Here is a 14,891-nt window from a genome sequence, read left to right on the forward strand (position 1 = left end):
CCTCGTGTCTGCACCGATCCTCCAAAAAAGGACCCCACCTAGGTCCAATTCCCTGCTCTATCTCCGTAACCCCACCTAACATTTGGACACTAAGGTCAATTTAGCATGGCCAACCCACCTAATCTGCACATCTTTGGAGTGTTGAAGGAAGCCGGAGCACCCGGAGGAAACCCACGCAGACACGGGGAGAATGTGCAAACTCCACGCAGACAGTCACCCAAGGTCAAAATTGAACCCGGGTCCCTGGTGCTAACCACTGTGCACCGTGCTGCCCACTAATCATAGGAGTTTTAAGTTATTCTTTTGATGTACTGAATAAATAAATACATTAATTGAGAGAATTGTGCATTGATACTAGTACCAGTCTGATTCTTATTGAATAGCTCTGTGTATTATTAATAAAAAGTTACTAATTCCGGCAGTATGTTTAACTTCAGTATTCAGTTCCATTCGCTAGTCCTCAGATAATGAAGGAGTCCGTACCTACATGGAGGGAAACTTGGACAATGTCTAGGTTTGGGCTGATGAGTGGAAAGTAACATTCATGGCACATAAACGCCAGGCGATCATCCTTTCCAACAAGAGAGGTCTTAACCACCTCCCTTTGATATTCAATAACAACATCTTTGTCAAAACCTCACCATCAACATCTTGGCAGTCATATTTGACCAGAAACCTAACCAGTCACAACAATACTGTGGCTGCAAGGCTAAGTGACTCTCCTCCTAACTCTCAAAGCCTTTCCATCAAGCACAAGTCAGGAACGTGATGAAATACTCTCTCTACTTGCCTAGATAAATGCAGTTCAACAATATTCAAAATGTTCAGCACCGTTCCGGATAAAGCAGCTCACTTGATTGGCACCCCGTCCATAACCTTAAACATTCACTTCCTTCATCGCTCATGCATTGTGTCTGCAGACTGCATTGCAGCAACTTGCCAAGGCTAATTTAACAGTTCTGAGATCTGTGACCTTGACCACTTAGACAAGGAGGTGCATGTGGACAGCACCACCTGCAATTTCACCTTCAAGTCACACACCTTCATGACTTTGAAATGTATTGCCATTCATCACCCCTTGTTCAAAATCCTAGAACTCAGTGAGTTCTCCCAGTGAGCCAGAGAAGACACAACCAAGAGTGAGTTTGGGAATTTGAAGCTAGGTGGGAATTCAAAGCTTTGGGGGGGGGGGGGGGGGGGGGAGGTGTTTTTTATCCCTGGTAAGTGACTGGTAAGTAGGTTTTCTTTTCATTGTCTAATTTATTTATTTTTGCTTTCGTTTTTTGGAATTGCAGTTGTATAAGTTTACCTAAGGTTTAAGACATGGCAGGAGATCCCAGACCCGTGTCATGCTCCTTGTGTGCGATGTGGGAGCTCAGGGACACGTCCACTGTCCCTGGCTCCTTCACGTGCAAGAAGTGTATCCAGTTGCAATTCCTGTTAGACTGCTTGACTGCTCTGGAGCTGCGGATAGACTCACTTTGGAGCATCCGCGCTGCTGAGGACGTCATGGATAGCACGTTTAGTGAGTTGGTCACACCACAGGTGAAAGTTACTGAGGGAGATAGAAAATGGGTGATCAAAAGACAGAGCAAGAGTAGGAAGGCAGTGCAGGTGTCCTCTGCGGTCACCTCCCTGCAAAACAGATATACCGCTTTGGATACTGTTGAGGGAGATGGCTCACCAGGGGAAGGCAGCAGCAGCCAGGTTCATGGCACCGTGGCTGGCTCTGCTGTGCAGCTGGGCAGGAAGAAGAATGGCAGGGCTATAGTGATAGGGGACTCAATCACAAGGGGAATAGACAGGCAGTTCTGCGGACGCAATCGAGACTCCAGGATGGTATGTTGCCTCCCTGGTGCAAGGGTCAAGGATGGCTCTGTGCGGCTGCAGGACATTCTGGGGGGGGGGGGGGGGAGAGGGTGAACAGCCAGCTGTCGTGGTGCACATAGGCACCAACGATATAGGTACAAAATGGGACGAGGTCCTACAAGCTGAATTCAGGGAGTTAGGAGTTAAACTAAAAAGTAGGACCTCAAAGATAGTAATCTTAGGATTGCTACCAGTGCCACGAGCTAGTCAGAGTAGGAATGTCAGGATAGATAGGATGGATGCGTGGCTCGAGAGATGGTGCAAGAGGGAGGGATTCAAATTCCTGGGGCATTGGAACCGGTTCTGGGGGAGGTGGGCCCTGTCCAAACTGGACGGTCTGCATCTGGGCCGGACTGGAATCGATGTCTGAGGTGGGGTGTTTGCTAGAGCTGTTGGGGAGGGTTTAAACTAATGTGGCAGGGGGATGGGAACCGATGCAGGAAGTTGGAAGGTAGTAAAACAGGGACAGAAACAAAAGTTAGTAAGGGGGAAAGTGCAAGGCAGAAAAGCCAAAGTCAAAAATCAAAAAGGGCGACAGTACAAGGTACAGTGACTGAGGGGAGCTCAGTGAATAGGCCTAGTAATACTAAAAGGAATAAAACGGGAAGTAAAAACATTAATGGTAAGCGACGTGGCAGGTTGTTACATGAAGATATGGGTTCTACGACAAGGAAAATTAGGAGAAAAGTTAAGAGGAAATATAACTGAGGAGAGGTTGCTGATCGAGGTGTTAAGATTCAAAACAGAGGTAAAAAAGCCAACATAAGTGTACTTTACCTGAATGCTCGTAGTATTCGGAATAAGGTAAATGAGTTGATGGCGCAAATCATCGTGAATTACTATAATTTAGTGGCTATTACTGAAACATGGTTAAAGGATGGTCATGACTGGGAGTTAAATATCCAAGAGTATCAAACTATTCGGAAGGACAGAGTGGATGGTAAGGGAGGTGGTGTAGCTCTGCTATTTAAGGATGACATCCGGGCAAAAGTAAGGGATGACATCGGTGCTATGGAGAATAAGGTTGAATCCATTTGGGTGGAAATCAGCAAGAGTAAGGTGAAAAAGGTCACTGATAGGAGTAGTCTATAGGCCACCAAATAGTAACATTTATGTGGGGCAGGCAATAAACAAAGAAATAACGGATGCATGTAGAAATGGTACCGCAGTTATCATGGGGGATTTTAATCTACATGTTGATTGGTTTAACCAGGTCGGTCAAGGCAGCCTTGAGGAGGAGTTTATAGAATGTATCCGCGATAGTTTCCTAGAACAGTATGTAATGGAACTTACAAGGGAACAAGCAGTCCTAGATCTGGTCCTGTGTAATGAGACAGGATTGATTCATGATCTCATCGTTAGGGATCCTCTCAGAAGGAGCGATCACAATATGGTGGAATTTAAAATACAGATGGAGGGTGAGAAGGTAAAATCAAACACTAGTGTTTTGTGCTTAAACAAAGGAGGTTACAATGGGATGAGAGAAGAACTAGCTAAGGTAGACTGGGAGCAAAGACTTTATGGTGAAACAGTTGAGGAACAGTGGAGAACCTTCCAAGCGATTTTTCACAGTGCTCAGCAAAGATTTATACCAACAAAAAGGAAGGACGGTAGAAAGAGGGAAAATCGACCATGGATATATAAGGAAATAAGGGAGAGTATCAAATTGAAGGAAAAAGCATACAAAGTGGCAAAGATTAGTGGGAGACTAGAGGACTGGGAAATCTTTAGGGGGCAACAGAAAGTTATTAAAAAGGCTATAAAGAAGAGTAAGATAGATTATGAGAGTAAACTTGCTCAGAATATAAAAACAGATAGTAAAAGTTTCTACAAATATATAAAACAAAAAAGAGTGGCTAAGGTAAATATTGGTCCTTTAGAGGATGAGAAGGGAGATTTAATAATGGGAGATGAGGAAATGGCTGAGGAACCGAACAGATTTTTTGGGTCGGTCTTCACAGTGGAAGACACAAATAACATGCCAGTGACTGATAGAAATGAGGCTATGACAGGTGAGGGTCTGGAGAGGATTGTTATCACTAAGGAGGTAGTGATGGGCAAGCTAATGGGGCGAAAGGTAGACAAGTCTCCTGGCCCTGATGGAATGCATCCCAGAGTGCTAAAAGAGATGGCTAGGGAAATTGAAAATGCACTAGTGATAATTTACCAAAATTCACTAGACTCTGGGATGGTCCCGGCGGATTGGAAATTAGCAAACGTGACACCACTGTTTAAAAAAGGAGGTAGGCAGAAAGCGGGTAATTATAGGCCAGTGAGCTTAACCTCGGTAGTAGGGAAGATGCTGGAATCTATCATCAAGGAAGAAATAGGGAGGCATCTGGATGTAAATTGTCCCATTGGGCAGACGCAGCATGGGTTCATAAAGGGCAGGTCGTGCCTAACTAATTTAGTGGAATGTTTTGCGGACATTACCAGTGCGGTAGGTAAAGGGGAGCCAATGGATGTGGTATATCTGGATTTCCAGAAAGCCTTTGACAAGGTGCCACACAAAAGGTTGCTGCATAAGATAAAGATGCATGGCATTAAGGGTAAAGTAGTAGCATGGATAGAGGATTGGCTAATTAATAGAAAGCAAAGATTGGGGATTAATGGGTGTTTCTCTGGTTGGCAATCAGTAGCTAGTGGTGTCCCTCAGGGATCAGTGTTGGGCCCACAATTGTTCACAATTTACATAGATGATTTGGAGTTGGGGACCAAGGGCAATGTGTCCAAGTTTGTAGACGACACTAAGATGAGTGGTAAAGCAAAATGTGCAGAGGATACTGGAAGTTTGCAGAGGGATTTGGATAGGTTAAGTGAGTGGGCTAGGGTCTGGCAGATGGAATACAATGTTGACAAATGTGAGGTTATCCATTTTGGTAGGAATAACAGCAAAAGGGATTATTATTCACATGATAAAATATTAAAACACGCTGCTGTGCAGAGAGACCTGGGTGTGCTAGTGCATGAGTCGCAAAAAGTTAGTTTACAGGTGCAACAGGTGATTAAGAAGGCAAATGGAATTTTGTCCTTCATTGCTAGAGGGATGGAGTTTAAGACTAGGGAGGTTCTGCTGCAATTGTATAAGGTGTTAGTGAGGCCACACCTGGAGAATTGTGTTCAGTTTTGGTCTCCTTACTTGAGAAAGGATGTACTGGCACTGGAGGGTGTGCAGAGGAGATTCACTAGGTTAATCCCAGAGTTGAAGGGGTTGGATTACGAGGAGAGGTTGAGTAGACTGGGACTGTACTCGTTGGAATTTAGAAGGATGAGGGGGGATCTTGAATGAAATGAAATTAATATCGCTTATTGTCACAAGTAGGCTTCAAATGAAGTTACTGTGAAAAGCCCCTAGTCGCCACATTCCGGCGCCTGTTCGGAGAGGCTGTTACGGGAATTGAACCATGCTGCTGGCCTGCCTTGGTCTGCTTTCAAAATCAGCGATTTAGCCCTGTGCTAAACGGATCTTATAGAAACATATAAAATTATGAAGTGAACAGATAGGATAGATGATGCGGGCAGGTTGTTTCCACTGGCAGGTGAAAGCAGAACTAGGGGGCATAGCCTCAAAATAAGGGGAAGTAGATTTAGGACTGAGTTTAGGAGGAACTTCTTCACCCAAAGGGTTGTGAATCTATGGAATTCCTTGCCCAGTGAAGCAGTAGAGGCTCCTTCATTCCATGTTTTTAAGATAAAGATAGATAGTTTTTTGAAGAATAAAGGGATTAAGGGTTATGGTGTTCGGGCCCGAAAGTGGAGCTGAGTCCACAAACGAACAGCCACGATCTCATTGAATGGCGGTGCAGGCTCGAGGGGCCAGATGGCCTACTCCTGCTTCTAGTTCTTATGTTCTTATGTTCTAACTCCTTACCCAAAAGTATTGTGGACTCCAACTGTTCAAGTCAGCTAATCATCACCTTTTCAAGGAAAATTAGGTATGGACAACAATTCTGGCATTGCTAGCATTGCCCACATCCCATGAAAAATAGCTGATGCCAAAGAACAGAGGTGAAGGTCATTTTATCTACAGTTCATTGCTATTCATACATTATTTGGCAGGGCAACTACTATTGCCTTGACTGAACAGTGTCGTAGCATAATTCCTTCAGAGAATGCAGAGATTGCACTGTTTTATGTGGGCATATTCTTGAACTATATGAATGTAAGATACAACCCCAGAATTATGGGAAGAAAAATTACAGGAAGAGGTTAAAAATATAATTTTTAAAAATTAGCACGCACATATTACAAATAGAAAAGGTAAAGCAAATATAAATACCTGCTAGTATCTAAATGACCCCTTTCCTATGAATAGTTTTACAAAATAAGTTGAGAGTTATTTTGAATCATCAGATGAAGTTCATCCTAAGAGCAAATTGTAATCAACAGTTGGGATTTGTTAAAGAAACCCCCGTGTGCATAAATCCTGAGAGCTGAAATATTTGTTAATATAGGCCAAACGATTATAGAAAAGTAGAAAAAGACAGGTCATTTTCAAACATAACTTTCTGTTTGAAGATAAAAATATTCACATCTCACAAAGCTGTAGTGACTGTCAATCAAAGTACATTTGGGAAAGTCCAGTTGTCTTTTGTAATGGAACCGTGCTCTGTCATATGCAGGTAACTTGAGGTATTTCTTCCTCTTGGTCCACCTGCCCATCATCCAATTCTCTGAAAACATCATCAGTGCGAGACGTTCCAGAAATGCCTCCATATTGATGTGACGGCTCTTTGATCCAGAGGTTTCTTTCTGAAGTAGTAGAAGAATCCTCAGGAGACTCTGTTTCTGGAGGCTTAGTTTTACTGGTGGTCACCCCCACATTTCTGTTCCAGTTTTTGTTTTTTTCACTGGCTTTTCCTTGCCGAGTAGATTTTTTCTGTAAGCAAGAATCAACAAAGTGGCTTGTAGAAATGAAAAGAATACTGAAAATATTCTCTACTGTGGTCATTTAAACCAAAGGGGACTGAATTCTCACACACATTTTGGGGAAATCACAGAACTGACCTTTAAGGATAAACTTTGGACCCAAACATTTTAAGCAGTTTCTTTCCTCATCCACTGAGAATAGTATTTCTTTCCCAAACCTCTTAGTATGCAGTTTCCCATTCAGGAGGGTGGGCAGGTGATCTGTTCCCAAGCTTCTGCCAATATTAAACTGAATCTGGCTGTTAGTAAGTGTATATGAGTGGAATCTATATTACCATTTAACAGGGCGTTGAAACAGATGAATATAACAGGCTACATTGAAGGGGATTAGAATAGAATTACATAGTGAGAGAAGATCAATATGTGAACTGTACGCTTTTGAGATTTCTGTGTCTGCTCTGAGAAAATGTCAGATTGACCAAAGCTTGCCATTATAGATTTAAAAGGTATTTAAAGGCAATTAAGACCAATCAGGAATGATTTGCAGCCTGCGAAGGATATAATGAAAGAAACAGCTCTGTTTGGGAGAGTGAGAGTGCCTATGCTTAAAAGTAATCCCTATTACTATTCTGATCATCTTTGCACTTAAAGAGCCAACTACCATTGGTGAATAAACCATACTTGTTTAAAGCATTCAGCTTTAGTCTATTTGTCTCTTGAACCCTGGGTCCTATGATCCAAGGTGACAGATCCACTGCTTAACTGGCCTAGCAAAATTACAGGTGATGATATGGAGGTGTACCATCTGACCTCTCAATGATGAGCAGAGCAAGAAAAGAACAGGGGGCAGGGATTGTGCCATGTTTTATTGGAGATTCCCAAAAGGCAAACTTTGACTTGGAACCAATGCATGCAATTGATTATCAGACATTGATGCAGGAAATCCTGGCCTCCACTGGAGTAGTTTCCATTGTAACAGCTCAACAATTTCAAGCATGGACGTACAAGGTGGAGAAACATTTAAGAGTACAGATTTATGACTTTATACACCTGGCCTGGCAATGGTTACAGCTCAAAACTTTAACCTGGTGAAGATTGTGGAACTGGTCACTGCAGACTGGTTCATCAGAGCTCTGACCCAAACATCAAGAGGCAGTTCAGACAAGGAGAGCTGGTGGACTTTCAGGAGTTGGTGGTTGCAGTAGAGCGACAACTCGCAGCGGAGGAACTGACTCACAATTCAACAAGATCATGGCTGATCCGATTGTGGTCTCAACGCCCATCTTCCTGGCTGCCCCCCATAACTCTGGACTCCCTTGTCTCTCAAATATTTGGCCTCCATAACCCTGGACTCCCTTGTCAATCAATAAGTCTATCTAAATTAGCCTTGAATGAAGTCAATGGCCCAGCCTCCACTGCTTTCAGGGGAATAAAATTTAAAGGACCAAAAACCCTCTGAAGTATTTTGTTCCCCACATCTCCATCTTAAAAGGGAGACCTTTTAGTTTTAAACTGCGTCTCCTAGTGCTAGAATAGCCTCCACTGTACAAGTACCCCAACAAAATTAAACTATTACACGACTGGAACAGTGTGTGCATAGGTGGAACAATGGGGAATGGGTACGATCGCTGTCCGGTATTCCTGGCCTCTGCCTTGGCCAACCTAGTAGCTTCTAGGAAACTACAGTGTGGAGTTGCTGGGAAGATATTGGCTTTGAGGAGGGGGAAATCTACAGCCAATATTAAATGAACAACAATTTAAGCAAGTGGGAAGGAAAGGGCGGGTGGCGGGGGGGCGGGGGGTGGGGGTGGGGCGAAATTGGGGGGCGGGGGGCGGGGGGTGGGGGGGGTGGCGAATAAGTGCAATTCATGATTTACAGATGATGGGGTGGGATCTGCAACTCTTGCTCAGGAAAAGCGTGGTTCATGAGTCTACACTCAGTTGGGGGTGCTGGTAATGGGGATGCTCCTTGCATTAGTCAAACTCCGGAAATTCCACCTTTGCTTCAGAGGTCTCAGCTGCTAACCTGATTGCTGTCTGAATTTTGAACCTGCTCGCTATTCAAATCTGTACATTATAGATGCTTCTTTTCAGTCTGGTGTTTTAGTAAATAAATTTAGAATACCCAATTCATTTTTTTTTTCAATTAAGGGGCAATTTAGCGTAGCCAATCCACCTACATGTCACATCTTTGGGTTGTGGGGGCGAAACCCACGCAAACACGGGCAGAATGTGCAAACTCCACACGAACAGAGCCGGGATCGAATCTGGGACCTCGGCGCTATGAGGCAGCAGTCTGGTATTGTTCATGTGAAGTAGGAGATATTATGGTACTAAAGTACAGATTTGAACTGAAATCTATTGCACCATTTATACTATCTTCTTCAACTAATCAGAGCAACAAGAAAGAAAATCCAGTCAATAAAATATTGAATAGGATCTCTAAGGGATATAAGTCATTGGACTATTAGCATTGTGTGCTGAATCACAAAAACCATTTTCAATAATAAACAAGATTCTTTGAAAGGTTCGAAAGTGTTCTGCAATTACCAAAAATCAGCGTCCAATTTGCTTTTGCGGAATGGAAGCAAATAGACTACAATACTTTAGAAAATATACAAATTTAGGCTGCCCAATTATTTTTTTTCCAATTAAGGGGCAATTTAGCGTGGCCAATCCACCTACCCTGCCCATCTTTTTGGGTTGTGGGAGTGAGACCCGCACAGACATGGGGAGAATATTCCACATGGACAGTGACCCGGGGCCGGGATCAAACCCGGGTCCTCGGCGCCATTGCGCTACTGTGCTGCCCGAGGGAATAGACTACAATACTATATCACAGAATTGTTACAGTGCGGAACACAAGTATGAATATAAGAACAAGGAGCAAGTGTAGGCCATTCAGCCCCTCAAGCCTACTCTGTCATTTAATAAGGTCATGGCTGATCTGGCAGTAGCTTCAAATCTGCATCCCGCCTACCCCTGATAACATTTTGCACTTATCGCACCCTTACTTACCAAGAATCTATTCATCTCTGCCATACAACTATTCAAAGACACTGCTTCTACCACCTTTTCAGGAAGAGAGTTCCAAAGACACACGCCCCTCTGAGAGAAACAATTTTGTCTCAAATCTGTTTCAAATAGGCGACCACTTATTTTAAACAGTGATACCTCATTTTAAATTCTCCCACAAGAGGAAACACCCTCTCCACATCCACCCAGTCAAGACCCCTCAGGATCTGATATGTTTCAATCAAGTCACCTCTTACTCTAAACTCCAATGTATTCAAGCCTAACCTATCATATGACAACCCACCCATTCCTGGTATTAGTCCAGTTAATCGTTTTGAACTGCTTCCAACATATTTACATCCTTTGTCCAATACTGTGCACAGCACTCCAGGCGTGGTATTACCAGTGCCCTGATTAACAGAACCATAATCTCCTTTTGTATTAATTCCCCTCAATAATCAATGACAGCTTTGCTAATTACATGCTGTACCTGTATACTAACCTTTTGTGATTCAGGACACCCCGATGCCTCTGCACCTCACAGCTTTGCAATCTCTCACCATTTAGATACGTTTTTTAAATTCTCCAGGACAATTTCACATCTTCCCAAATTATACCCCATTTGCCAGATCTTTGCCCACTCACTGAATCTATTTATCTCTTTTTGTAGCTTCCATGTCCTCTTCACAACTCACTTTCCAACCTATCTTTGTTTCATCAGCAAATTTGGCAACCATCCCTTTAAACCCTTCATCTAAGTCATTTATGTAAATTGTAAACAGTTGTGGTTCCAGCATTGATCCCTGCGACACATCTATCATTACATTTTGCCATGCTGAAAAAGATCCATTTATACCTACTCTCCGTGTGCAATCTAACCAAAATGTAACAGGATCCTGTGTCGAGCTCATAGTGCCGAGAAACACCATGCTATCTAACAGGACTTTGTTGCAATCTGGAGCCTCAGCAGATTGCACTGTTTCCTGCACTGAGGAGCTCCGCTCTGCTGGAACTGCTCTGTACAGGAGATCAGGACACCATTTTTAAATGATGTCCTGATCTCCTGACCCCTGACAGGACCCCTGGACCTCCCAACTCTCTGACAAAAGGGGTCCTCGGGCACCCCACCTCACATGGGCAGGGCACCCCTGGGCTCGATCTCTGGCGGGGGAAAAATGCCTGACTAGCTCCTTGGCACTGCCGGCCTTGTAACCCTGCCAGCTAACAGTGACATCTAAGCACCTTGTCAGTGCCAGGCTGGTACCCAGGTGGCACTGCCAGATTACCAGGCTGGTAGTGCCAGGCTGGCAGTGCCATGATACCTGGGTGGCACTAGCAGTGTCAGGGTGCCACCCTTCCCAGAGGGCAACCACCTGGGGGCCTCTGATCCCTGGGAGACCACCCCCCCAAGTGGCGTTCCATCTGGCCCCCATTTGTGAGCGGCATCGCTGTCTGGTAAATCTGCACATTAGAGCGAGACAGCTAGTCTCACTCTAATATGTACTCGCCTGATCTACTGAGGCCCTCGAATCTAACCCCTTCGCCTCGGAGGCCTTGGGTCAGTCCCACAAACGGGGACCAGATGGAACGGCACTTGGCTGGTCTCCCAGGGGATCGGAGGCCCCCAGGTGGTTGCCCTCTGTGTAAGGTGGCACCCTGGCACTGCAATTACCACCTGAGCACCCTGGTACTGCTAGCCTGGCACCCTGAAAGTGCCACTTGCGTGCCCTCATGGCACTGCCAAGGTGCCCAAGTGGCACTGCCAGGCTTGCAGTGCCAAGGTGCCAGGCGGGCATTTTTCCAGTGCTGGAGATTAGGCCAGAGGATGCCCTGCCTGTGTGAAGTGGGGCGCAAGGGGGCACCTGAGGACTCCCTTATAGGTGGGTTTGGGGGTTGTGTCGAGGGGTCGAGAGATCATTTAAAATGTTGTCCCAATCTCTTCCTGCACTGAAGAGTTCTGGTGAGCACCAGGAAACACTGGCTAAACGCACTCGTCATGGGTTGCAATTTGGTTAGATCATACCCGGCATCTGACAACATGGCATTCCTCACTTGATTTTCAACATGGATTACACCCTCGAGTCTCTGGAGTGCAGCTAAAACCAGAACAACTGGAACATAGGAACAAGATTAGGCCACTCTGCCCCTCAAGCATGCTCCCCACCTATACCACACTTTGCGTGAAGAGGTATTGCTTAAAATTAGAGCCAAACCATTCAAGGAAGGTCACGTCGCTTTCGCCTTAGAGTCCCCTACTAGCAGGAAAAGCTTCTCCCTATCTGTCATATCAATTCCTTTCCAAAAAACCTCAACATTAGCCTTCTATATTCCATGGAAATAAACCGAGTTTGTGTAAATGCACCTCATAATGTAGTCCTTGGAGTCATAGTAACATTTTGTTGAAAGCAGAACAATAATAGTAATAATAATCTTTATTAGTGTCATAAGTAGGCTTACATTAACACTGCAATGAAGTTACTGTGAAAAGTCCCCAGACGCCACATTTCGTCTGGTGCCTGTTCGGGTACACGGAGAGAGAATTCAGAATGTCCAATTCACCTAACAAGCATATCTTTCAGGACTTGTGGGAGAAAACCGGAGCACCCGGAGGAAACACATGCAGACACGGGGAGAATGTGCAGACTCTACACAGACGGTGACTCAAGTTGGGAATCGAACCGGGGACCCTGGCGCTGTGAAGCAACAGTGCTAACCACTGTTCTACCGTGCCACCCAATGACTCACAGCTACATTACATGATATCAATCACAATTTCAGCACCCCTTGTGTACTTCATTATCCACGGAGAACATATAAACCCAGATCGTTCCTTTGAGTTTGGAGCAGTGCAGAATTAACATGGACATTTCCTACTTTGTATTGCTGCCATTACATCAGTATACATGTCCTGATCAAATATTTGAAATGCTAAGAAAACAATAATCATAAGAACTAACATTCTAAATTGAAAATGCTGCAATTCTGAAGTTACTATTAATTTAACTCACCTCTAATGTTTCCAGATGCAGATCAGGGCCGGGTGTGGCAGGTCTCTGTAAGAACATCACTTGTTTTGTTGCTAAATTTCCTTCACTGTAAACATGAAAACCCATGTGAAATTGGATTAAGACTGAATTACTGTAAAAAAAAAATAATGAATCTATCGATAGGCGTACTGGCTTAAAATATTTTCATATAAAACGTTTTTGTTTTGATGATGAGAAGCTCAAAGAAGTTAATGGATTAAAAACATGGTATTTTGCTCATTCCTCATCAGATTTAAAAGGAAGCTCCTGTGATAAGACTGTATTAGCTTTAACAGTAATGTTCCAGTTCAGTTCACCTAGGAATTCCTGAAGCACAACTTCTGCATTGATCTGGGAGCAGTTTAAAAAAAAAAAATCATCCGCCACTTTGGATTTTGCAGAATTGCTGCTAGCACAGTGAAGCATAATGTCAAAGGCCAATCACCTTCTTCCAGGATGAACGTTGGACATGTCGGGCGAGATTCTCTGACCCCCCGCCGGGTCGGAGAATCGCCGGGGGCTGGCGTGAATCCCGCCCCCGCCGGTTGCCGAATTCTCCGCCACCGGATATTCGGCGGAGGCGGGAATCGCGCTGCGCCGGTTGGCGGGCACCCCCCCACGATTCTCCGGCCCGGATGGGCCGAAGACCCGCCGTTAAAATGCCTGTCCCGCCGGCGTAGATTAAACCACCGACCTTACCGGCGGATCAAGGTGGCGCGGGCGGGCTCCGGGGTCCTGGGGGGGGGCCGCGGGGCGATCTGGCCCCGGGGGGTGCCCCCACGGTGGCCTGGCCCGCGATTGGGGCTCACCGATCCGCGGGCGGGCCTGTGCTGTGGGGGCACTCTTGCCCCTCCGCCTTCGCCACAGTCTCCACCATGGCGGAGGCGGAAGAGACTCCCTCCACTGCGCATGCGCGGGAATGCCGTCAGTGGCCGCTAACGCTCCCGCGCATGCGCCGCCCGGAGATGTCATTTCCGCGCCAGCTGGCGGGGCACCAAAGGCCTTTTCCGCCACCTGGCGGGGCGGAAATTCGTCCGGCGCGGGCCTAGCCCCTTAAGGTTGGGGCTCGGCCCTCAAGATGCGGAGCATTCCGCACCTTTGGGGCGGCGCGATGCCCGACTGATTTGCGCCATTTTGGGCACCAGTCGGCAGACATCGCGCCGATACCGGAGAATTTCGCCCTTTTTATGAGATTCTCTGATTCTCCCATGAAAATATGCATCTCAGAGGATGTTCCAGACTCAGCTAATCTGAGAGCATCATCTTCTGAAATGTTATTTTATCATAAGTGAATCCAGAATACTGAAGTCAATAAAGGTCAAATGTCTCTGGTCTTTCTGCAGCAATGTGGTAATGGCAGTGCTCGACGGGCATCCTGATGGGTAATAAGTCATGCACATTTATATCAGCAGCTTTCTATCCTTAAACTTCCCAACTATTTCAAGAAAACCCGAGCCTCAATATTAACCCCTTTGAAAAAGGTGGGAAGACGTTGGGGGTTAAATTCTACAAAAAGTGAAATTGTTTCAACTTGATGCATTGCCATTTTTACAGCAACAGGTTTCCTGGTGGACAGTGTCCCAATTAGCTGGACAGAGATACTTATCATCACATTTAAACCAGGCTCCCAAAGTGCAATTGGGGGGTTGATCTGAATTTGTTAGCTGGGTTTCCCAGTGCTCGGGAAATAAGGCAGCAAAATGGAGATGGGAGTGGTTGGTTCCAGAAGATGGCGTTAGCCTTGCACCTTGTAAGATAATGGTTTGTGCCACAGTGGTGAACTCTATGTTTATGTATTTCTTGGTGTGACTCAAGGGCCTCACTCTGGCATGGCAGCCACTGACACATTTGTTGCAGAGGAAGATAGTGGCTGAGAAGGTGCATGATTTGCTGACCTTTGTTTTCTCTGGGCCCTCTCTTCAGCATGCTGAGCTTCTTCCTGCCCACCTCTTTCAATGCCCTTCCAAACAGACAGCCTCCACATGTCACCATCATCAGTGACTGTCTCCAACTTGTCAGTGTCACCATCTTCAAATCTTGCTTGCACATGTCCTTGCAGTGGACTTATGGACACCCAGGAGGTCATGAACCAGTAGCTAGTTCATCATACAG

The 14,891-nt window shown here is 45.3% G+C and overlaps 1 protein-coding gene across 1 annotated transcript in view; it reads right to left on the reverse strand.

Annotated features, from left to right (window-relative positions):
• Positions 1 to 5,872: 5,872 nt before the first annotated feature.
• The window catches only part of rftn2 (raftlin family member 2), a 194,688-nt gene continuing 185,669 nt past the window's right edge, over positions 5,873 to 14,891 (reverse strand). The window contains exons 9-10 of the mRNA XM_072478922.1: positions 12,762 to 12,846; positions 5,873 to 6,748 (exon numbers count right to left, since the gene is read on the reverse strand). Coding sequence (XP_072335023.1) covers positions 6,482 to 6,748; positions 12,762 to 12,846 — 352 coding nt within the window. The 3' untranslated portion in view covers positions 5,873 to 6,481. The remainder of the gene's footprint in view (positions 6,749 to 12,761; positions 12,847 to 14,891) is intronic.

This window comes from Scyliorhinus torazame, chromosome 2, assembly GCF_047496885.1.
Source record: "Scyliorhinus torazame isolate Kashiwa2021f chromosome 2, sScyTor2.1, whole genome shotgun sequence".
Lineage (NCBI taxonomy): Eukaryota > Metazoa > Chordata > Chondrichthyes > Carcharhiniformes > Scyliorhinidae > Scyliorhinus > Scyliorhinus torazame.